The 25359-nt window shown below is 39.8% G+C and overlaps 1 protein-coding gene across 2 annotated transcripts in view; it reads right to left on the reverse strand.

The window, feature by feature from the left end:
• Positions 1–9459, reverse strand: part of KHDRBS3 (KH RNA binding domain containing, signal transduction associated 3) — a 278529-nt gene extending 269070 nt beyond the window's left edge. For both annotated transcript variants that reach the window (XM_043979875.1, XM_043979876.1), the window contains exon 1: positions 9126–9459. In XM_043979875.1, the coding sequence (XP_043835810.1) occupies positions 9126–9213 (88 nt within the window). In that variant the 5' untranslated portion in view covers positions 9214–9459. The remainder of the gene's footprint in view (positions 1–9125) is intronic.
• Positions 9460–25359: the final 15900 nt, after the last annotated feature.

The following is a 25359-nucleotide window of genomic DNA, read 5'->3' on the forward strand; positions in this document are numbered from 1 at the left end:
GTTTATTATGTTTTCATTTATACCTCCCTGTATGCCCTGGATATATGCCAATTTGCATAGCTGAAAGACAAGCATAAATACACACTTTTAGCAAGATGAACTGTATCCCATAGGAATAAATAGTTTGCTCTCTTTTACTACAGCCAAACTGCTTCCTCTACTAAGATTTCCTTAGCACAAAATTATGGTCTATTAATAGAAAAAGCCCTGGACTGAGAACCAGGAGACCTAGTTTTAGTCCCAGCTCTGCCAGTGTGTGATTTTGAGCAATTGAAATGTCTTCTTTTGGACTCAGTTTCTTCCTTTAGTAAAAAGAGGAGATTACAAATGTTGATAATAGTAGTTCACACATCTATAGGCCTTTCTAAGGTTTACAGAACATTTTTGTTCACAAGAACCCTGTAAGAAATAGTACAAATATTATTATCTATTTTAGTCAGTTTGTCAATAAGCATTTAATAATTGCTAAGTGCTTGGATATACAAAGCAAAAAAAACAAAAACAAAAAACCCTGCCTTTGAGGAACTCACCGATCTAATGAGGGAAGACAACATAGAAAAAGCTATGTTTGAACCATCTATATGCAAAATAAACAGGAAATAATCAACAGAGGGAAGTCAACAAAATTAAGAGGTATTAGGAAAGGCTTCCTATAAATGGTGAGGTTTTAACTGATACTTAATGGAAGCCATGGAAGCCTAGTAGTGATGAGGGACAGTCAGCAAAAATGTCCAGAGCTGAAAGACGGAATGTCTTGTTTATGGAACAGCAAGGAGGCCAGGAGACTGGAAGGTAGCAGGGAGGGCACTCAGTTATGATGAACTTTGAAAAACAAACAGAGGATTTTGTATTTAATCCTGAAGGTGACTGGGAGCCACTGGAGTTTATTGAGCAAGGGAGTTATGAGGACCTGCCCTTTAGGAAAATCACATTTCGGTAGTTGAATGGGGAGAGACATGTGGCAGGTTGATCAAGCAGCAGGCTATTGCAATATTCTTGGCATGAGGAGATGAGGGTCTGTACCTGGGTAACAGCAAACATAGAAAAGAGATGGGGGGGGCTTATTCAAGAGATGTTGCAGAGATGAAATCCACAGCCCTTGGTAACAGACTGAATATTAGGGGAGGGTGAGAGAGGAGAGTTAGTGAGGATGTTATGAACCTGGGGAACTGAGAGGATGGTAATACTTTCAACAGTAATAGGAAATCCCTTATATTACAATAAGGAAACAGTCTTCAGTGAGACAAGTAACTCACCCAAGGTCATACACTTAAGGAAAGTTGGAGCCAACCAATAGTCAAACACAAGTATTCTGATGTTGTGCCCAGAGCTTTTTTCTACCACAGCCCTTCTTTTTGCTTCTGTTTTGACCAGAAACCCCAAAGACCTCTCCCCCCCTCCCAGATGTATGTCCGTTCTCTTCCCTTCTCCTTCCTTCTTTCCTTCCATTTAATTCTGAGACCTGGGTAAGATCTTAGCTTAAAAAGGCCAAGGTTTCCACTGCATCCAGGATCATCTCCAGTTGTCCTGATATATATCTTGCCACTGGACCCAGATGTCTCTGGAGAAGACAGTGAGACTGGTGACTTTGCACAACCCTGCCTCACATAAATCCAATTCTGTGCAAGTCATGACATCGCCTCCTGATGTGATAGTCCTCTTAGAGAAAGATGTACAAATAAAAACAACCACCACCACCATAGCCCTGTACTTTCTCTAGAGGATAATATAGAAATATTATATAGTACATTCAAGTTTACAAAGCACCCCACAAACATTGTATAATTTAAGCCTCATGACAATCTTAAGAGATTGGTAATATAGTTAATATTACCTCCATTTAAAGATAAAGAAATTGAGCCTCAAGGAAATTCAATGACTCTCACTGGTCATAAAGCTGGTACCTGAACCTAAATCTTTTTGACTCCAAGTGTAGCACTCTACTTGCTACATACTGCCCTGATCTCCTAGTTTCTTCTCAGCTCTAAAAATCTTTGACTTAAATTTTCAAAGTTGCCTTTTGATTCTCTGTATCTAACATACAACCATGTAAAGTGCTATGCTGTTTGCTATATTTTTGGAAACCATATTAATCTGATATTGAAATTTTTAAAAATCTCAAAGGGGGATGCTTTTGTTTCATTATATTTTTAAAGAACCGTAATTCATTTTTCTAGAGTATTTCTGAGAAGGTAAATTTACTATGATATAAACTTCACCTCAAATTTTGAAATAATGATCATATAAAAAATCACCTGTTTCAAGTGAAAACCAAATTTCTACAATACAAAGAAATACTTTATTAAAATAGGAAGATACTCTTCATTGCTGCAAGAGGGTCTCTGTGAGGAAGCAAGACCTACAAACTAAATTATACCAGAGAAAGGAACAAACTTTCTTTTATTTCTATTTTATTACCTAGCCTTTTGAAACAAACAATTAAAATCCTCAATTTCAATCCTGTATGAAGACTAATAAAGCACGCCATTGGAAGGCATACAAAAGTACATAATTTATTTTTTCAAGGGGATTGTTGTACAACTAAAACAAGATCGACATAATTTAGCTTTCCAAAATAAATGTCACCTTAAGGTGATTCTTGCCAATCAAGCAGCATATACAAGTGACCAAAGGCAGCAGTTGTAAGGAATTTTATATTAGGTGGTCAATGAATCTTTGTAAAATGAATAATCCTGTGACATGAAGAGCTAAATTAAATTGAGTATTTTTAAATGTATCATTGCTAATAAAAAAGCTACCTCTGGAAAAAAAATGAAACTTTTTAAAGAAAAGAGTATGGTTTGGTAGAAGCAACACTAGGTTAGAAGTAAGAATTCCACTAAATTCTTGTATGACCTTGGGGCAAGTCATTTCAAATCTCCATCAAATCAGGGTATTAAACAAAATGATCCTTCTGATCTCTTGCAATTTCAATATTCTATGATCCTATAACTCTAAAAATGCTAAATCCTGACTTTTTCTTTCCTAACAGTATCTTTATCATAAAGTATTACCTCAATCAAATTCCCCCAAAAATGTTTCGATCAGTTCAATTCTCCTGTCTTCTGCAAAAATTTTGCCCAATTCAGGATAGTAACTGGCTTACAGCTTTCAAAACAAGAGCTAACAGAGAATACCATGTCATTTATATTTCTAAGTGACAACCCATCAGTTTTCATTTTTCCTAGAGGAAAAAAAGTATCTAGATTAACTCTTTCAGGAAAGTTTACTTATTTGCATGTGAGATTATCTCTGAGCTTCTGGTTTGAATATGTCATTTGAAATCTAATTAGGATTTTATTGAGCAAAAGTGAATTGCATTACAGTGCATGGGCTTAAGGAGTTCAAGAAAAAAGTAAATAAACATCTGATTCAAAGCAGATATGACACTATCTTCTCATTATCTCCCACAGAAGAACCCCTACTGTTCTACCACATTTAAGCAGTATTGCATTGCTCTAATGCTTGTTTAACAAACTGCACTTTAGCAAAAACCTTCTACTATTCCTTATACATGGGAAAATATTGAGTTGTTTGTGACCCTCCCCAAAGAGAAATTGAACTACTCCATTTTTCTGCATATTTCATATATTAGATGATTGATGCATGTTCGTTAAATAAATGAGCCTGTGCCACAAAGTGGTAACTAATGAAGATGATGAGTCTGTTGGTGTCCACTTTCATTCCAGTGCTATCTACTGCTACAATTTCTTCCACTTTCATCGTGATTATCAAAATGCTAATCAATCCTGAAACAGCCCAGCAGACAACAGAGTACCTGGGATGACTGTATGAAGATATTAGACTGTGTATTTACCAGATCTTATTTTAAATTCACTCAGAGTTTATTAAGCACTCTCTTTGCTCTAGACACTGTACTGGGCATTAAGGATAAAAGACCAAAGCACCTTCCATTTTTCTGGATAGGAAAAGTATCTTCACAACAACCTTGTCCTTAACTAGCAATTCCATCATATCTTTTTGTTTTGGTTTAGTTTTGGTTTAGGTTTTTTGGCCAGGCAATGAGGATTAAGTGATTTGCCCAGGGCCAGGCAACTAGTGTCAAGTGTCTTATGATGGATTTGAACTTAGGTCTTCCTGAATCCAGGGTCGGTGCTTCATCCACTGCGCCACCTCGCTGCTCCAATTCCATCCCATCCACTTAACTTACCTACTATCTTATTTCTTTAAATGTAAAATGGCTACTATGTACCTCAAAGGGACATTTCTGAAGATAAGTTTCCTTTCCTTAGGGAAGGAAAAGTCCATAAATTCAAGACTTGATCTCAAAATAATGACATCACTAATATTCAGTTATTAAAGATAGTTTGTCAAAATTTCATTGCCACTTTGAGTAATTACCCTTAAATGCCATAATTTTATTGTTGCTTTGAATAGTTACCCATAAACCACAGTACTCTCCAGATGAGTTATCTGAATGACTACAGCCTTTAAACCCAAATTAAGAAATATTCTTTTAAAACATCAAATGTTAGCTGCATTATCAAAAAAAAAAAAAAAGAACTGCTAACTTGAATAAACCAAAGTATCCACACTGGATGAAAGAGATAAATCATATGCTATTTTTAAGTCCATAACAACATCACTGCAATTGTAAACTTACTGTTACGGCTGTAAATGATTCTTTAACTAATAATTTGTTAATTCAAAAAGATTCAAAATCATCTTTTCCCTACTTACATGAATGAGTAAATTTACATTTCTGATTATGTTACTAATATGCCCTCTAAAACTAAGAGGTAACATCAAAGGGGAATGGAACTGGAAGGGACCTCAGAAGGTCATCTAGTACAACACCCCTATTTTATATAGGAGGAAACTGAGGCTCACAAAGGTTAAGTGATTTGTCTAAGATCATCCAGGGAAAAAACAAATCAGGCTTTTGAGCCCAGATCCTCTGAGTTCAAATTCTACCCTTTCAACTGAACCACACTGCTTCCAACCAATAACCTTTATGTTAAGCTAGAGTTGACAGAGATGAGATTTTAAATAATATTAGGAATCCTAATATTTGAGGAAAGATTGTACCAGTGCAAAATATTTTATTATTGAAACACCAACTGAATCTCCACTGTGAAAGCAAAAACACAACCTTCCTGGAACCAAACAAAAAAGACAAATTTAACCTTAACTCTTTTTTCATTTTCTTTAACAACCAACCGCAAATGAGTATAAGTTGGCAGAGAACCAGCCACCAATCCATAGATTATTTTAGATAATTAAAAATAAGAGGTTATGTAATCTTATTTAACGGTTACTTGGCTTGAGCATAAAGCCATCCATGGCAATATTCAAGAGTTGGACTCAAATTATACCGCATAAGGCATATTTGGAAATGTTCTTTTAGCAAGAGTCAGCAGCCCCACCAGTAAATAGAATACAAAATATGCAACTTGCTGTCCATCTCCATTTGCGCTATTGAAATAGTACAAGGAATAAAAGCATTCATGTAAGGATTTCTTTCCCTTAGGGAGCCCCTACAATCCTTTATTCATTGTATAAGCATTTTATTACTTGAAAGTGAGATGTGTCCACCTAGATAGACCAAATACCTAAAAACTGATGAAATACATGTGTTTCAATATTAGCAACACTCCATTTTCTTGATTTGCTATTAGAATGCCTCAGGAAAATGATATAAGACACACATTTGCATTTTTCCCCAGAGGGGGAAAAATGGAATGCCAGAAAATACATTCAGCTAAAATATCATTGATATTGGAAAAGTATTAAAAGTCAGCTCTCTGCCATTTAACATATGTTTTAAAGCAGAAAATTCCAATATGCATCTGCCATATAAAATATTTTAATTATCTCTTCACTTTTCAAACAAGAACCATTTTTCCACCAGTCTGTCCCTTCCACTACACTAAAGGGGGGGGGGGGAATTGCTCAAAAAACATCTACATAGTCCAGCAAAATAAACTTCCCACACCACACATGCCCCAGAATGCCTATCCCTCCACGCAGTTCAAGTAGATCACCTCTTGAGCAGAAGAATAATGATCCTGTCTAAAATATTAAAGACCCCATTATGTACATAATTCCATGACTTTGGGTAAGACTTGCTTCAATTCTTTGAGAATTCCTATGAAGGTAACGCAATGGTCATGGGGGTGTGGATTAAGATCATAGAGCAAGGTGGTAAAAGTTGGTTAACATATTACTAAAATAAAAATTCTTAGTTATAAAAAGTATCTGACTTAACTAAGACATGTTTGTAAATTAGTGCTTCCATCATAGTAAATGACTTTCTTTTTAAAAAGGTATAAAAACATCCCCATACAACTGCTAAAATTCTAATGTGATACCCTGACAAAGTATTAAATATTTAACAAATTAGATTATTAAAATTATTAAATCCTTAGAATAAAAACTTTCCAAAATAGACAGCAAAAGTACTCAAAGAGCATATATTTCCAAACCATGTTCAACTTAAAATTTTAATGGTAATTAAATTTTTAGAGCTCTTAATTAACATATGAGCTAATTCCTATGTCATAGATTTAACCTTCAAAGCAAAGCACCCAACAAAACCTGTGGCATCTCCATTCTCTACATGATTGTACAATCACTGCTGGGCAGTTTCTACCACCACTAGTTCAAGTGTTCAGATTAAAAACAACTGATATGAAATAGTTTCCAAAAGCCACAAGTAGTTAAATAAATAAAAACATTTTCAGACAGCCAACAGGAAGATGATTATCTGAGGTCAAAATCATGGTTTTCTAACTTTTGGAAATCAATATCCTTTTTTATTTTGATGTAAGATACTTTAGTAATTGGCTAGAAACTTGGGAGTTATAACATATTCATATTTTACTTTAAAATAAAGCTCAGACAAATGATATATCTATTGTACTATTTTAAAAAAATATTGTATCCTATCTATGATGGACTAAATCACACTTAACATCAACAATATACATAACATCTAGGTTCTAACCACCCTCATATAAATATGCAATTTAAGAATGGCAGTTTTCATTGGAGTCTTATTTTTAGCAAGGTGGTTGACTAGTTTGGATAACTATAATTAAGACTACATAAAACTAGACAGCTAAATTTATACGACAATCTAGAAGAAACACCTTCATACTAAGACTAGGGTTTTTTAATGTTAAACACTGAAAATATTAGGTAATCTGGACTACAGTTTATGAAAAGTAAATGTCATGGAAGACTAAATCTAGACTTGAAAAATGACTCATTACACTTTTAGTTAAACAAACTTGTCTCCTTAACTGATTACAACAGTACTGTGATTAAGATCTTTTGTAAGAAAACTGTATTTTGACTGTAACCCAAGATGTTTCTAATGCCTCTGTTCACACAACACAAGGAATTCCCCCACCATCACGGAAAAGACAGCCCAGTAGAGGCAACAAAAGATTTATATAAATCACACGGGGCAAGGAGCACTGAACTCAATTGTAGAACTTAAATTTAAAAACCCTTAATAAATGGAAAATTTACATTTTCCTTGAGAATGTATATGTAATACATACCATTTTAACATGCTCCCTTTATTGCAGAAAAATACATTTGCAAGGAAAAATTAAGTTCTGCAATCCAAATTTGTTCAACTCATAAAATATTATTTTAAATTTCTTAATTTTGATAGTTTTGCCTGAAGCCCTCCCAATCAATTCAACAGCCATTTAAGAGGAAAATCTTACTCAGAAATAGTTGTAACAATGAAATAAAAACAACCAGTTCTGAAAATCAGCAGATTCAATTTTACATAGGGACTACAACTGCACTTTACACATGCCAAATCTTACACAACATAAAATAATTGGAGGAAATTTTATGCTAACATATAAAGAAGAAAAATCAGTGGCTCTAGAACCCCTCTTTATGGGCAGTATATTTTACTACAAAGCACAAAGGGCTGTAGAGAAGTGGACTGTTTGCTGAAGGGTTAATTCATCATTCATCCCTGCAGACTGCCTGAAAAAAAAACAAAAACATTTGGGATGCACACTGCCAGACAAATTTCTGTCCTTAGCAGGTGTTATTCTCTCCAATACCCCTTCTCTTCCTATGCTTTCCAAGTCTCATCAAGTCTACACTGCCTTAAACTGAAGTGTTGTTACTAAAATGAGACCTGAAATAATTTCCCACCCGGATGTTCCAAACTCCAAGCACCGAAAAGATACATCAAGGAATGTCTTCCTTGTCCTTAAACTGTCTTAAATCCAGTCCCTCCTAAGTGGCAGCCCTCCCCCCCAGCTCCTAAGGGTTTGGCCTTTAAATATTCCCTTCCCACTTCTCTTCAATCCCCAATCCAGAAAACCCAGGGCATGGATGAAACAGATAGAAACTTCATCCCACTCTGGACAGTCCCAGAGCACTGGTTCCTCTATCCTTAAACCTCATCAAAGTGTCTTCCTTAAGGGCATCCCTAACTTCTTCCTCCTCTAAGGACACAGTAAGTATCTCCTCCTTCCATACCCTAGCTAGGAGGAAACAGATCATTCCCTACAATGAGTGTCCCCCCAACAAGTTCCCTAAATCTTTCAGTTTTCTCTACCAACCACCCAGATTCAAGTCCCTTAATTCTGTCTGCTCCCTCTCTCCTATCTATCATCTAGTTTTCCAAAACCCCTGCTACTCCAACCCAAGTGTCTCCTAGATCTCTCCTAGGTCCTAAGACTCACTTTCATATTTTCACCTAGCCCATTCTTCAGATTTCTCCTAAATTCCCCCAGGGTTCTCCCTGATCCCGAGTCCCCCCACCCAAACAACTCTCCCAGGTCCCCACCCCAGATTTTTTCTTTCCTAAGCAACCCCTTTTATGTCTTCCTGGTTAAGCCAAGAGCCCTCACCAAATTTCCACCATCCTTCCCCAATTTCTCCCTAGTCCTCTGACCCCCAAGTTTCTCCCTCGTCTCCTCCACTTCCTACAGGACAGCCCTCCCTCCATCCCTTGCCCAAAATCCTCAGTTGCCTGCCCCCCACAACAACGGCCCCAGTATACTCGTTAACGGTCGCCCCCCTGCCTGGCTGGCTCCCCAATGCGGCGGGGGTCGTGAGGTCAGGCTCCCCGAGTCCCGGAGCGGTGGGGGGGGTCAAGGAGGGCCCCTCCTCAGAAGATTTACCTTGGTTCACCAGCCGCAGCGCGTGAGTGAAGGAGGGGTCCAGTGAGTCCTTCTCCGCCATCAGCTCGGGCAGGTACTTCTCCTCCATCCTCCTGGCTCCTTGCTCGCTCCGGGCCGGCCCCGGGGGGTGGGAGGAGGACGGCGGCTCTGCCGGACCAGTTGCTGGACTGCTGGACTGGAGGGCGGGCGGGGGCGGCGCCCACCTCCTCGGTCCCTCGCCCTCCCCTCGGAAAAACGAAAAAAGTCTCGAACCCCCAAACAACAAGGATAATACGGAGCTCGGCGATCGCACGCCCTTCCACCGACGCCCGCTCCTTGGCTCCGCAGCTCGCGTCCCACGAGGAAGGCAGAAAAGTGCCCAAGGCTCCCAGAGGCAGTGGCCGAGCTTAATCCGGGCGGCCGCCCAGGCAGCGGAGGATCCCCGCCTGCAGCCGCCTAGGCTGTGCGATCCTAGGCGGGCGACCGCCGCTACAGATGCGGCCGCCGCCGCAGCCGCTGCTGCCGCCTCCCGAAACACGGGCCCGGGCTCATGAAGTGGGAACCGAGCAAGGAGAGCTGAGGGCGGGGGGCGGCGGGGCAAGAAATAACGATAAGAAAAAATGGGAAAGAAGCAAAAAGCGCTGGATAGAGAGGAAGACAGCGCCTTCCCCCTTGGGGTATGACAGCTCACCGCAGCCCCCTCCCCTTCTCTTCCCTTCCCTCCCGCCCCCCAGCCCGAAGCCCCAAGTCAGGTGCAGGCGATCGCCGCCGCCCGCCGCCGCCACAGCTGCTGCTGCTGCCCCTGCTGTTGCAGCCTCCGCCGCCGCCTCCGCCGCCTCAGCAGCTGCAGCAGGGACATCCACCCTGCGCGCCTGCCCCGCGCAGACTGAACTGGCCGCGCGAGCGCCCAGGCTCCCCTCCTCCCCACCCCTCCCCCGCCCCCAGCTGCTGGCGCCACGGAGCATGCCCAGTGCTACCGCCGCCGTCTTCCCGAGTTCGGGCCGTGGCGCCTAGCTGCGCGCCTCTGGGTGGGCTCGGCTTGTTTGCCTTCGTTTTCTGTTCCGGGGCTCCGGGTTTTCGCCGCAGCCCTTGTGGAACGCAATGGGGGCGGGAAGGAGGGGGCGAGACCCGGGGGGTTCGGAAAGCTGACCTGGAGGAGGGAGAGGGGTGCAGGGGGAAAGGGGCACCGGAGAGGATATTCAGCGCTTGAACCGAAGGGTGTAGCGGGCCCTGAGGAGAAGGGGGTAGTCAGTGACTATTCCCCCTTCTCACACACACACACTCCCAGCAGAGCCTCCCATTAGTCCCACGGGGACCCACAGCACGGCGTCAATGGCTGGGGTGGGGGGGTGACCTGATTTGGGAAGCCGGTCGGCCCCCGGGGCGATCTGTCACAAGTGCTTAAACCTGCAGGCAGGTGAAATTTCGGGGTGTAAGGACCAGTGAAAGCAGAGAAAGAAGTAGCCGAAGGAAGCCTAGATATTAGGCGATGGAGCCTCCCCTCCCCGTAATACTTTGTTTCCAGAGTCCTGAGCAGTCCCCTTTATTTGTCCTCCCTCGGCTGTAACCCCAAGTCTAACGGGCTTCTCTTGCGCCTTGTATTTGCAAGGAAATTCTCCAGTACCTGCAGGGGGCACAATTGAGGGTTTTTGTCTTTCTTTCTAGTCACCCTAGCCCCAGAGTGGTATACTTCATAATAGGAAAACCACCGTGGAGGTCAACTCCATAAAGAGAAATGCCCTTGTTGGTGTCTTTCTCCACAGTAATCTCTCAAATTACCCCAAGTTGTCATTCATTTCACAAATAGAACTTTATGTGCCCAGGGTGTGATGAATAGCAGCCCGACTGAAATGCCTGTATCTGGAAATAGAGTTCCTGCTGATGCTGGTGCCATAGCTTCTCCTCCACAGCACAGCCTCTGACTAGCCTCGCCCCTGCCCAGCTCCCAGCATTGCTCAGATTTCATAAAGTACTGGACTGAGAGTGCTGTTTCGTCTTTTTTATTCCCAGAGCCTGAAGTAGATTTTGAATACTCAGCATTCTCATCACTGCGTGTTGGGGGATCCATGGGTATAGAAGAAAACCTCTGAGCTTAAAAAGGGTCGCACCCCGAAAATCTACCCACCCTTTTACTATGGTCACCAGCAAGGGATTATTAATACAAGTTGTTACCAGGAAAGGCCCTTACCAAAAACAAAACAAAACAAACAAAAACAAATATCCCAGACCCGTTCTCAGTTCCCTGAAGTTTTCCAAACCTGTGATGATGCCTTCCCTAGTGGCTATTCACTCTGCTGCCTCCAGGAGGAAGTGATCTCTCCCTCTAAAGAGGCCTACAGTCCTCACCAATGACCACTCTTCCTTGGTCCATTGTTTAAGGCCAGCACCAAGGTGCTTGACCTCAACTTGCTCTCAGGCCAACTCCATAGCTTACCCAACTGCCTTTTTGACCCTGATTTACCTTTTCCGTCCTTTATTCACCACCCTCAATGTCCAGCTCTGGAACTCTGGCAATTTTCCTAGAGGAGGTGTATCATTCTTAGATGACATCTTTATTTTTTTTGGGGGGGGGGGCAGGGCAATGAGGGATAAGTGACTTGCTCAGGGTCACACAGCTAGTTAAGTGTCAAGTGTCAGAGGCTGTATTTGAACTCAAGTCCTCCTGAATCCAGGGCCGGTGCTTTATCCACTGAGCCACCTAGCTGCCCAGGTGTATCATTCTTAACCCCTATCACATGCTACCCTAACAATTTTCTAAATTGACCAAATTTACCCCTCCTTGGCTATCCTTTCCTTGTATGTGATTTTCCCTACTAAAAATATAAGGTCCTAAAAGACAAGAAATCTCTTTGCTTTTGTATTTATATTCCTAGTACTTAGCATAGTACTTGGCTTCATAAATGCTTTTTTATTCATTCATTCATAGCAGTACTTTCAATAACTGTGTGTTGCAATACTGTAAATGAATATTAATGTCCAGGAAAGGTAGCACAGTGACTTCAATTCTTACTAAGTAAGGTCTAAGTGACAGATATTGGATGTTTTCCAGGGCAGGCTTTGATAGGGAACAGAAGGGAAGGGAGAGAGCACCAAGTCGAAGTATCCTAAGGAAGGGGGAAAAAAGGAGAGCTGCAAAGAGAGGTTAAGGGACCCAATGACAGCCTCTCCAACTTCATAGTTTTGCCCAGGGCCATTACTGGTCTCATCTCTGGCCAACATCATTTCCCATTTTTTCCCTCCCTTCTCCTTACATCATCCAAGCAGGCTTTCTGCAACAGTTGAATCCCACTGGGCAGTTAAGCATTTCAGTCAGTTGTACTTGAGACTTCTAGCTGGCTATTTGTTCTCTTATCTCCACATTGTATTTGGCATTAGTGTCCTGAAAGCAGCTGGGAAGGAGGGCTATACATGGAGAAACTGTCAGTAGAGATACTGAATCTTATGCTCCTGACCCTCCTTCTCTTTGCTCCCTCCAAGAGGGCAGGTACCCAACAGCGTGCTAATGACCAGTCTCAAGCCCTTTGGGGGAGAAGGTGATAAATGTCTCGTTGAGATGGCCAGAAAATAGTTTCCACCCACAAACCTGCCAAAGTTGTTGGCTGTGGGGCACCTCCCCTGCAATTCCTTTCTCACTGCAAGGTATTTCTGACTTCACTATGTTGGAGTCTTACAGGATTATATTATTGGCTCAACACTAGGATGAGTATCCAATTCCAGGCTGAATATGAATCCTAGTTTAGGATTGAATTTCCCCTATGCTAAAATCTGCATTTAGAAAATTCTTTTTTATTCTCCTCAGATCCATATGCTCCACAGACTTAATCCACCTGGAGTTTACTGGAGAATTTACTTCCACTTCCAGGAGCTGTCAGAGGTACCAGAAGATCACCTGCCTGTAATCTAGTTTGTGTTTGGTGTTTTAAACTCCACTCCTTAATCACTATCCTATAATGGAATTAGTAATGGATTTAGTGTCAGAAAATCTGGGTTCGGATTCTAGTTCCTGCCATTTACTAAGTGTGTGAATACTAAGCAAATCACTTCATCTCTCCATCCATCAGTTTCCTCATTTGCAAAATGAAGGCGAGAGCCGAGATGATCTCAGCAGATCTAAATTTACGATTTGTAAAAATTATAAGGTCAAAATTGAAATAGCTGTGGTTATAAAAATGCACTATAGAAGGGACTGTCCAGATTTTTGTAAATACTTCTTTTTTTGTTTGTTTTGGTCTTTTCTTCTTCTATTTCAGAAGTGTATAAGCCCCAACCAAATGTTCCTAACACCTGTCAACTCTCATTAAACTTCTATTCAGAGGTCAATCAACTAAATTCAATTTTTAAAAGTATTAAATGCCTACCATGTAGAGAGAACTATCTTAGAAACGAGAGGAGAAAGAAAGTTTAGATAAGACATAAAACCTGCCTTTGTTTTGCTTGTAGCCTGTACAGAGGGGTACATGTTACACATACAGCTTGTGAAGATTCTGTGATTCTGTAGAAAATCATTGTAGGAAAAAAAATACCTGATAAATGCATAGAGGGTTGAAGAAAGTTGGCAGGGGAAGGGTATATTAAGTGCATGACATGTAAAGAGGAATCTGAGAGGGCCAGAGAAGCTTACCCAAGGAGTTGAATTTTGAGTGAATGTTTAGGGATAAATAGGAACTTCCAATTGGAGCTGGAAGAGGGAGGAGACCATGGGTTTCATGGATCAAGAACCAGATAAAAAGAGAGAGTCATATATAAGTAACACAGTTTAGCTGGAGTTTATGGTCTAAGGAAATAGTATGATAAACTTCTAGAAAGACTGAGTTAACTTAAGTTGGGAAGAGCCTTGAAAGCCAGGCTAAGCTGTTTGAACTTTAATTGGCAGGCAACGCAAAACCATTTAAGAGTTTTGTACAAAGGAATGAAGACCAGGGGCAGCTAGGTGGCCCACTGGATAGAGCACTATCCCTTGATTCAGGAGGACCTGAGTTCAAATCTGACCTCAGACAATTGACACTTAACTAGCTGTGTGACCTTGGGCAAGTCACTTAACCCCAATTGCCTCACCAAAAAAATAAAAAATAAACAAACAAAGGACCAGATCTAAGGGTTAATATTCATAAGCCAGATTAGTTTAACAATTATAAGAATGGATGGGAGTTAGGAAGAGAGCAGAGGCAAGAAAATCTTTTTGGGTGGCTACTAGAATAGTACAAGTGGATGGTAATAATAGCCTTACTAGACTATTGGCATTAGAAACAGAGAGGAAATGCAAGATATTGTATGCAGAATGTCCCCTAACATATGCAACAGGTAATATAAACATAGAATCCTTCAAACTTAATGTGGGGACCAATTTTTAATTGGGGAGTGTCAGCTAAGCAGCTCGCCACAATATTGGGGCAAGGAAGGAGACCGGCAGCCTCCCTCAAAACAGAGCAGGATTTATTTAACAAGAACAAACTAAAAAAAAAAAAAAAAACACAAACAAGATCAGTAGGATCAAGGGAAAGGAAATAAAATGGGGAAAGGGAAATTATACAACCTGAATAACAGCACCGCCCAGGAATCAGCTGAGAATACACAGCAGCTTCCTCCAGCTTTCCAGCTTCCAGCTAGAATGCACGAAAATCTCCTCCCTCTTCCCAGCAAACCCCAGGCCACCCCCAGCCAATTGGCTGGCCACTCTGATAGTCACATGACTGCCCTCACTAGGCTTCCAATCATTATCATTTAGCCAGGCTCATGTAGGCAAGTGGTGATGACATGAGGTGCCAGCGCCATGGTGATGGCTACAACCAGTAGGTGGAGCACTGTGTCATTTGCGGAGCCCCAGAAGCCTATGCACATGCTGAGGTTTTTTTTGTTTGTTTGTTTTTGTTTTGTTTTGTTTTGTTTTTAATCTAGCCAAAAGATGGGGTCATAAAAACCTCAAATAACAATTAATTCTTTACATTAATAACTGATTGGATATCAGCAGTGAGGAAGAAGAAAGAGCAAAAAGGTAACAGCAAGATTTTGAGCTTGTGTAAATAGAAGTACCACCAACAGAAATAGCAAAAATAGAATGAAAAATGCCCTAATAAGCTAGGTTTGACTTTTAGGTGCTATCAGATCATCCAAATGGAAATGTGCTATAGGCAACTACAGATATGGGTCTGGAGCTTCACAGAGAGTTGGGGGTGAGAGATAAGGTTTTGAAAGTCATCTGTAGGGGACAGCTAAGTGGTGCAGTGGATAAAACATTGACTCTGGATTCTGGAGGACCTGAGTTCAAATCCGGCTTCAGACTAGCTTCTGTGACCCTGAGCAAGTCACTTAACCCTCATTGCTCCACAAAAAAAAGAAAGAAAGAAAGAAAGTAATCTGTAGCAAGGCAATAGTTGAAGCCTAAGGATTAAATGAAATGACAAAGGAAAAGGGTATTGAGAAAGAAGAGACAACCAAGGACAGAACCATGGGAAACACTCACTCCAAAGGTGGAGGAGCTAGCTAAGGAGACAGAGAATGGGGTGCCCTTCATCCTGCACATATTTCAGACCAACAATAAAGCCATGACATAAATGAGTTTGTCATGCAGGACAAACACCAAAAGATGGCACAACCTTACCTAGAAATAAGTCATTGATTTGTGGGAAAGAAAGAAATCAAGAAAATATTCTATCAGGTCCTTGGCTATAGTCTGTTAGAAAAGAGACTCCATTTTTCAGACAAGTGAAAAAATTCAGAAAATGCTTTTTAAGAGATTAAGGAAGGACACTGAGAAACCTTTCAAAGTTCTCTGACCTCAGAAATCAGAAAACACTTCCATAAATAAATATCTCCTTTAATAAGGACTCATGTGATTGATCTGTTGTTCTCGCTTGATGTACTGTATTTGCAACATCTCCTAATATTACAGATGTTCAGTTTATCCAGTCAGAGTTCTGGAAATGACATTGAGCAAACCAGTCCAGTCTTCTCATCAGAATGGGAAACAAAGGCCAAGAATTATTCAGAGATTTGCTTAAAATTACTTCATGGAATTAAGTGAAAGAGCCAGAATCTCCTGGCTACAGATCTCCTGACCTTTGGCTCAGAGCATTTGGAAGTATACCATACTTCCATATATAGGAGTACAATGTTCTAGCCTCCAAATCAAAAAGTCACAATTGCAATATTGACCTTCTATACCTTTCACCACAATAATTGGAAAGTTTAGGAGAAGAGAGAGAGAGAGAGAGACAGAGAGAGAGACAGAGAGAGAGAGAGAGAGAGAGAGAGAGAGAGAGAGAGAGAGAGAGAAACAGGGATATCATCAAATTCCTACTATGAATAAAAGCTGAAGGAGCACTGAATTTGGATTCAGAGGACCAGAGTTGAAATCCTAGCTCTGATAGTTATTAAATCTGTTTGACTTTGAACAACTCATTCTGATCCTCAGTTTCCTCATCTGAAAAATGAACCTCTAAATCTGTGATCCTGTCATCCTGTGTACCAAATCTTGGACAGAGAGGCATGCCCTTTTTTCAAAGGAGATGAGTTATATTGTCATATAGAGAACTACAGTTTGCTAAGTACATTACATTTGATCCTCACAACCATGTGAAACAGATAATAATGTTATCCTCATTTTACAGATAAGAACTCTGAGGCTGAGAAAGGATAAGTGATTTGCAAAGAATCACATAGTAAGTGATACAGGATCCATATCTAGTCTTGCTTATATCAAGTTCAGTACTCTATGTCATGTGACCTGCTACATACCATAAAGCTGACTCATATCACTGGAGCAGACCCCAAGTTTCTCCTCTGAAAGGGAGTTCCACTAGAGCCAGATGCATGACATCTTGCAGGGTTTTGGTACCCAGAAATCCTACCCTCATCCCCATTCTTCACAATTTACTGTTCTCCACAGACCATTATGTCAGCTCAATGTTCATGTTTCATGATTGTTGTTAATCCTCTACTCCTGAATTTCTCCCACCCTGTAAATCTAAACTTCTTCCTTATTCTCCAAGACAACTGGCTGTCTAGATTCTCTCGCCAGACTCTCCTCCAGCTACCAAGAAGTGGGCATCTCACTGCCTGTTCCAACTGCTAATGAAACTACAGGTATTGCGTACACTCCCCCTTGTGGCCAAAATTGGAAATACATCCTGGAAGCTTTTTTAAAATGATATTTTTTGTTTACTGAATTTTGGCATCATCTTGATTGGCAGTGCATCGAAAGGTTTTCATATGTTTTATGAGGGTTGCCACTTAGGGTTGAAATGTATAGCAAAGAAAGAGAGCAACTAGGCCTACAAGATCTGTTGTCCAACTCTCATTTTAGGAATGAGAGAAGAAAGGAAGGAAGGAAGGAAGGAAGGAAGGAAGGAAGGAAGGAAGGAAGGAAGGAAGGAAGGAAGGAAGGAAGGAAGGAAGGAAGGAAGGAAGGAAGGAAGGAAGGAAGGAAGGAAGGAAGGAAGGAAGGAAACTGCTGTAAAAAGGACACAATAATAGTAACCTATCTCACAGGTGTGAGGAACAAATGAGATAATATTTGTAAAATGATTATCACAATGCCTGGCACATGATAGGTACTTAATAAAGGTTTAGTCCTTTCCTCCATTCACAGTAAACCTTTCTATTTTTTCAAGGACAAATTCCCAGGAAACTAGAAGAGTCGAACAATGAGGAACCACTGCTTGGCTCAAGAGGCTGGAACACTTCCAACTCCCTGTTCTATACCCAAGCATGTAGTTGGACCAAGTTTAGTCCAAGAGGTGCCTGCCTTTAATGGAGGGCAGAGGAATGTTCCTTTTCCATACTCATTGGCTCATACCCAAAGACCCCAGGGAAAAAGTATGTAAGTTTAGGTTTGGGCTTTTGTTTAGAATTTCTCCCAAAAGCAGGAATAAAACAGTGTACAATATGAATCAGTCATGGGACAGGTGATTTATTATTACACACAAAAAGAATGTTGAACATTAAAGACTCAGAACATAAATTAATAGAATGACTTAAAATTTAACACGAATACTTTTAAAATTAGCTGGGAGACCAATGCCCCAAATTTATCAGAACATAAAGCAGTTTCATGTCAATTAATTAGACATTTTACATTTCACGTTGGCTAGGCTCTTTACAAGCAATACTTACTATAGATCAGATGGCAAAATGTACCTCTCTTACGTCCATCATCATATTTGCTATATGGAAGCCCTCTTCAGTGCAGAAGCTTCTTTTCCTACCTGTTAACTCTAGAAAGTGTTAGACCTTTCTTCCTCATGAAGTTGCCTCTGGTCCTGGACACATTCTCAGGGTAGGTACTTATTTGCCTAAGCCCAGCAAAGAACAATAGAAGAATCCAAACCCAGGATCAAGTTTGCCTGGGCAGGAAGGACATGTGCATGTTTTAAGAGTGGGATCTCTCAAAAGCATCTGCTCAATACAGTCCTACTACACTCCTAAACAAGAAAAAGAAACAATGTTAAGAATGTGAGTAACTAACTTTTATGTCCAATCAGTCAAGAGTCCCTCAACAAGCATTTGTTAAGTACCTAGTATACTTCAAGCATTGTGCTAAACACTGGGAATACAAAAATAGGCAAAAACAGTCCCATCTTTTTTTTGTTTTTTTCTTTTTTGTTTTTGTAGGGCAGTGAGGGTTAAGTGACTTGCCCAGGGTCACACAGCTAGTAAGTGTCAAGTGTCTGAGGCCGCATTTGTACTCATGTCCTCCTGAATCTAGGGCTGGTGCTTTATCCACTGCGGCACCTAGCTGCCCCAACAGTCCCTTCTTTTAAGGAACTCACAGTCTAACACAGCCTAATGTCCAGTAAGTCATCAACTCTTCCAGTTACAAAATCAATAAGCAGACTTTTCTCCATCTTACAGTTTAAATTCCTACTTCCATGTGCCCTTCCCCCCCAAAAAACAAGAACTAAAACAAAAACGACTTTTCAGAAGGTCTCCCAGACCTAAGACTGGAGACTGAACATATTCCATGGGGCAGGGTTAAGAGGCCAGGGAAGATGACTGGCATTACAGTAGAGAAATAATTTGCATCATTCTAATGAAATTTAATACTTATAGTATACATGTAGTATATTTTACATTGTATTTTATATAGTATATTTTATATTCCATAGACATCAATTATCTATTATATGCCAGGCACTGTGCTAAGTGCTGGGAATGTAAAAAGCGGTGAAAGGCAGTCCCTTACCTCAAGGAACTTACAGTCTTGCAAGAGACTGTGTACAAAAGCTAAACTCACCTACTGCATGGTCCTGTGCATAGAGGATCAGGGGAAAAAGGGACCTTCAGATATTCCTTGGCCTTATGACTGACTACTTTAGATTCTTTCAGAATCAGAATCTTCCTGAGCTTGAGTCTCAGGTTTGTAAGATCTAAATAACAGTAGCTGTCCTCTATCTTTCATGAAACAGACTGATGAGTATAGTAAACATTTGGTGATGACTGTGGAAGAGAACCTTGAAAAGTGATTTGAGCTCTCTGCAACAGTCATCATGTAAGTAAAATGGTTTATTATTTCCCCCGGAACTATAATCCTCCATTTCTTTGCCTACTGCCCTTAAAGGTTATATGCGATTGTGGAACATTAAAGCACTTGCTCTGTTTCAACAATGAATCAAGTTATCCCTGCCTTTCGTGATTTGTAAAGTTCTCTGATCTGAAAGGCCTTGCAGAAATGTGAAACATTGCAATAGTAATAAAGTGATCCATGTCCAACTTCTAACCCACTATTTCTTGTCAGAGAGCATAGAATCTTACACAAAACAATTCCTCCCACATTAGCACAAGTTGTACAATAAAACCACAGACATTGAAGTTCTGCAAAATTATCAGAAACAAACCATTTTTTACAATGTCAAGTTACCCACACGGTTGGAATGGTTACCAAGGGGGTAATGAAGTTCTCAGAGAACATTTCAAAAATAAAAATATCCAGGTCTCATATAAAAATGCCAACTTGCACTTATTTTCTGCTAAGTTGGGGGTAGGGGGAGGGAGAAGAATTGACAGAGATGATTGTTTAAACCACTGAAGAATACTCAACAGAAAGGTGAAGGCTTACAAATATGTGAGATCATTTCATGACTAGATAAAAATATCTTTCAAAATAAAGAGATATTTGTTTTGTTTTTGCTACTTGCAAACTACCTAAATATCTGCAGATGGGGGGCAGGGCATGTCCTTCTAATATACTCCAAGTCTTTTCACAAATCTCTTTTCTGGATTACCACCTCATATTCTTTACTGTGTTCCGTCTGGTTTTGTGCTTTGGTTTATTCTGTTCTCCAAATCTCTGGATTCAGGGGGATAGAATATTAGATGATCTTGATGTGCCCAGAAAGGTTCAAGGTTTCTGTGACCACAGAATACATGTTTGGGCCTAATTTCTAACACACCATCTGCCTTTTCAATAAAATGTTATTGTCTTTCAAGTCAGACTCATACATGGATAATAGAGTTATCAACAGGGTACAGAATCAAGATTCATAAAGATCTCAGCAGGCTGGAACAATGACTAGAAACCATTAATCTGAAATTGAAGAACAAGAAAGGGAAAATCCTGCCATGATTTACATACACCAACACTTAGATGGAGCCCTGCTTTCCTACTGTTGGTGCTCCCTCCACTCACTGATAGAGAAGGTAGTCCATCCATGCCTTCTTATTCTGTGTGATTTTTACTGGTGACTTTCTATAAAATTTCCAAAGAGTATTTCTCAACCTGCTTTAACCCCTCTTGTGTTGTTGTTGTTGTTTAATATTTTAGGAATTCCAGGGCTATGCATCACTACCTCACTGCATTTCGATTTGATCAGCCTGCCTCTTTTCCTGGTCACATATTGTCTTCATGATGTTTCTTACATCACTTTTATTTTGGTGATGCTATTGGGGTTAAGTGACTTGTTCAGGGTCACACAGCTAGTAAGTGTCGAGGGTCTGAGGACGGATTTGAACTCAGGTCCTCCTGAATCCAGGGCCAATGCTCTATCCACTGCCTCACCTTTCATGAGAAATACCTTTTTGGTGGTGGGAGTCAATATGGCAGAGGAAAGGCAGATACTTCTCTGAGCTTTTCCCAAGACCCCTCCAAATACCTTCAAATAATGCCATAAGGCAATTCTTGGAGCAGTAGTACCTACAAAAGGGTGAAACATTTTTCCAGCCAAAGACAACTTAGAATGTCTACAGGAAAGGTCTATTACATCAGGGTGGGAGTGGAGTGCAGGAGAGGCCATGCCAGCACAGATCCAGGACCACCACAGACCCAGACCCAGCAAATCAGGCGCAGGCCTTGAGAGCCACTGAATCAGTAGCAGCAGCAACTGGTTCTGGAACTCAGTCCACAGAGGGTAAGGAGCTTGAACAATTGGCCAGAAGGAGATTGTAGAGGTCATTTTACTATCACTGATGCAGGAGTCTATTGTGTTACCCATACTCAGATCAAGGTAGCAGTTCTCAGTGGTGGTCCCAGGCCAGGGAGGAGGACTCGCACACCAGACCTTGCAGCCACAGTGGAACTGGATACTCCTCATGGTTCCAGGGTGGAAAAGCAGGTTTGTGGTTGCTTACAGACCAGAGCACAGGCCAGGAAAATAGTAAACATATCTCCTTAAATCATATCACCTTGGAAGAACTGAAAACTTACAGATCCCCAGAAGTATCTCTAAAAACAGATGCACAAATCCCCTCAAGCTTGGGACAGTGCACCCTCCACCCTGGAAGCAGTTTCCCACTTTAACAAAGAGTTAAAATCAAGGAATAGGCTGGGAAAATGAGCAAACATAAACAAATCTGACTAAAAAAAGTTACTGTGATGACAAGGAAGATCAAAATACACCCTCAGAAGAAGATAACAAACTCAAAGTTCCTACATCCAAATCTTCCAAGAAAAATGTGAATTGTTCTCACTAAGACTATAGAAATTCTCAAAAAGTATTTTGAAAATAAAGAGAGGTAGAGAAAAAATGGGAAGAGAAATGAGTAATGATGAAAATCATGGGGAAAAATCCAATAGCTTGGTAAAGGACACACACATACACACATACACACACCACTGAAGAAAGTAACACTTTAAAAAACAGACTAGGCCAAATAGTAAGAGTGCTACAAAAGGCTAGTGAGGAAAATGATGCCTTGAAAAGACAAATTGGCCAAATGGAAAAGGAGATACAAAAGCTCACTGAAGATAATCCTTAAAAATTAGGATTGAGAAAATGGAAGCTAATGACTTTATGAGAAATCAAGGAAAACAAAACAAAACCAAAAGAATGAAAAAAAGAAGGCAATGTGAAATATCTCATTATAAAAACAACTTACCTACAAATAGATCTAGGAGCGATAATTCGAAAATTATTGCACTACCTGAAAGCCATGATCAAAAAAAGAGCCTAGATAACATCTTCCAAGAAATTGTCAGGGAAAACTCCACTGATGTTTTAGAATCAGAGGGTAAAATAGGAATTGAAAGAACCCACAGATCATCTCCTGAAAGAGATCTCCAAATGAAAACTCCCAGGAATATAACAGCCAATTACCGAGCTCCCAGATCAAGGAGAAAATGTTGCAAGCAACCAGAAAGAAATATGTCAAGTATTGTGGAGCCACAGTCAGGATAACACAAGATTTAACAACTACATTAAAGGATTGGAGGGTTTGGAATACGATATTCCATAGGGCAAAGAAACTGGGATTACAACCAAGAATCACCTATCCAGCAAAACTGAGTATAATCTTTCAGAGGAAAAAATGGGTATTCAATGAAAGAGAGGAATTTCAGCATTCTTGATGGATAGACCTGGTTGAATGAATAATTTGACTTTCAAATACAAAACTCAAGAAAAGCATAAAAAGGTAAACAGGAAAAATAAATCATAAGGGATACTAAAAAGGTTAAAATTTTTATGTTTCTACATGGGAAGGTGATACTTGTAACTCATAAGAACTTTCTCATAATTAGGGTAGCTATATGGAGTATATTTAGACAGAGGGCATAGGTGTGAATGTGAAGGGATGATATCTTAAAAAATAAAATTAAGTAGTAAGAGCAATGCACTTGGAGAAAGGGAAAGATAGAGGGGGAATGGGGTAAGTTATCTCACATAAAAGAAGCAAGACAAAGCTTATACAGTGAAGGGTAAGATGGGGGAGGTGTGAGGGAATAAGTGAACCTTACTCTCATCAGAATTGGTTCAAAGAGGGAATAACATATACATTCACTTGGACATAGAAATCTATCTTACCCTGCAGAAAAGCAAGAGAGGAAGGGAATGGGGGGGAAGGTGATAGAAGGGAGGTCAGATTGGGAGAGGGGGCAGTCAGAAGCAACACCCTTTTTAGGAGGGACAGGGTGAAAGGAGATAGAGCATAGAGTAAATGGTGTGGGGAGGGAATAGGATGGAGGGAAATATAGTTAGCAGTAGTAACTGAAAAAGGTTTTGAAGTAGGTTTGTCTGATAAAGACCTTATCTCTCGAACATATAGAGAACTGATTCAAATTTATCAAAATAAGAGCCATTCCCCAATTGATAAGTGATAAAAAGATAGGGACAGTTTTCAGATGAAATAACTAAAGCTATCTCTAGCCATCTGAAAAAACATGCTCTAACTCACTCTTGATTAGAAAGATGCAAGTCAAACAATTATGGGGTACTACCTCATACCTAATGGATTGGATAATAGGGCAGCAGCAGAAAATGACAAATGTTGTAGGAGATATTTTTCTTGAGGTTTTTCGTCTGTTTTCTTTCACAACCTAATATGGAAATGTTTTGCATGACTACACAACTATAACATATTAAATTGTTTGCCTTCTTAAAGGGTGAAGGGGTGGGAAGGAAGAAAGGAAGAAAATTTGGAACACAAAATTTAAAAACTAAATGTTAAAATTGTTTTTACATTTAATTGGGAAAAAATAAAATTCTAAATATACGAAAAAGATAGATATGCCTTGTTGAAAGAAAGTCTTTAAGGCTGAGTTTGTTGTTTAAATAATCAAGTGTTTTTTACAATCATTAAACCATAAACAAAGCAGTTTTATAAGATGTAAAATCCCTACATTTCTCCTAGTTATGTGGATATGAAAATGTGGTCTGCTATAAAAAGTGAACCATGAAAGACCAATTTCCCCTTTCCTATATTTTCTCCAAGGATAACCTTGTTAGGTGAATAAAACATTCTGATAAATATGAATGCAAAAATACAGAAGATGATAAAAATTACAAACTTTTTAACCCTATATAAACCTTGATATAACTGTTGGTACTCTAATTGTGACATCATTGTCCATTTATCAGGGATTTGATACACTGCTAGAGATACTGAATGATGTAGAGATATCATACTATACTAGGAAAAGCAATGATTCTGGAGTCAAAAAACCTGGTCCTGACACTTGTGGCACCTCTGAGGACCCTTCCACTTTTCAGTCTATGATCCATATTAACATCATTTCTACACATGAATGCAGAAGACATAAAGAATTTTAAGCTAAATTGAAAAATAACTTTACAGGTTTTTCTCAGGAAATAAAATAAAGCTTTTGATAATGTCATTCTTCATTCAAAGGAAAGCAGAAATATCATTTAATGACATACCTGGTTGCCCTGTGTTATAGTGTTCATGATGAGGATAAGCAAAACAAACAAACAAACAGAAAAATCTTTTATAAAGATAGTTGCTTCTGATTGCCAAGTATCTGTGTCAAAGAATGAATTAGAGAAATACCATGAATAAATTGGTAGGACTACCCAGATGAAGTAAACAATTGCCTTTGTAATCAATAACTTCAATGTGAATATAGGTATAGGAGAAATTGTGGGGGAAAGTTATTGAAAAGAAATTTAAAAAGGCTAGAGATTTGTAAATTGCCCAGAAGTTTCATGCTTATGTATCATAAATGCTCCAAGAAAAGAATCAGTAAGTACTAAATATGGCAGTCACTGAACATTACAAAAATAAAATTGATTCTTTCTTAGCAGATAGGAAAACAACTGATTCCTGATGAGTCATTTTTCAGTCAGCTATCTATGTGCAATCTGACTATAAGCTAATTATAATCAAAACCAATATCAAATTAGAAGAAAAGATCAAAGTGAGAAGACACTCTACCACCAAACTCTTCCACTTACACTTGCTGCAAAATTTGAAAACATAGCACATAAATGCAAGTAAAATAATTATCTCTGATCATTACAATTTCTTAGAAAGGCTTAACATACTTAAAACAGTTGCCACAACAAGGAGACCAAAAGAGCCCAGAAATTGT

The sequence above is a fragment of the Dromiciops gliroides genome, chromosome 1 (assembly GCF_019393635.1).
Source record: "Dromiciops gliroides isolate mDroGli1 chromosome 1, mDroGli1.pri, whole genome shotgun sequence".
NCBI classification, from domain to species: Eukaryota; Metazoa; Chordata; class Mammalia; order Microbiotheria; family Microbiotheriidae; genus Dromiciops; species Dromiciops gliroides.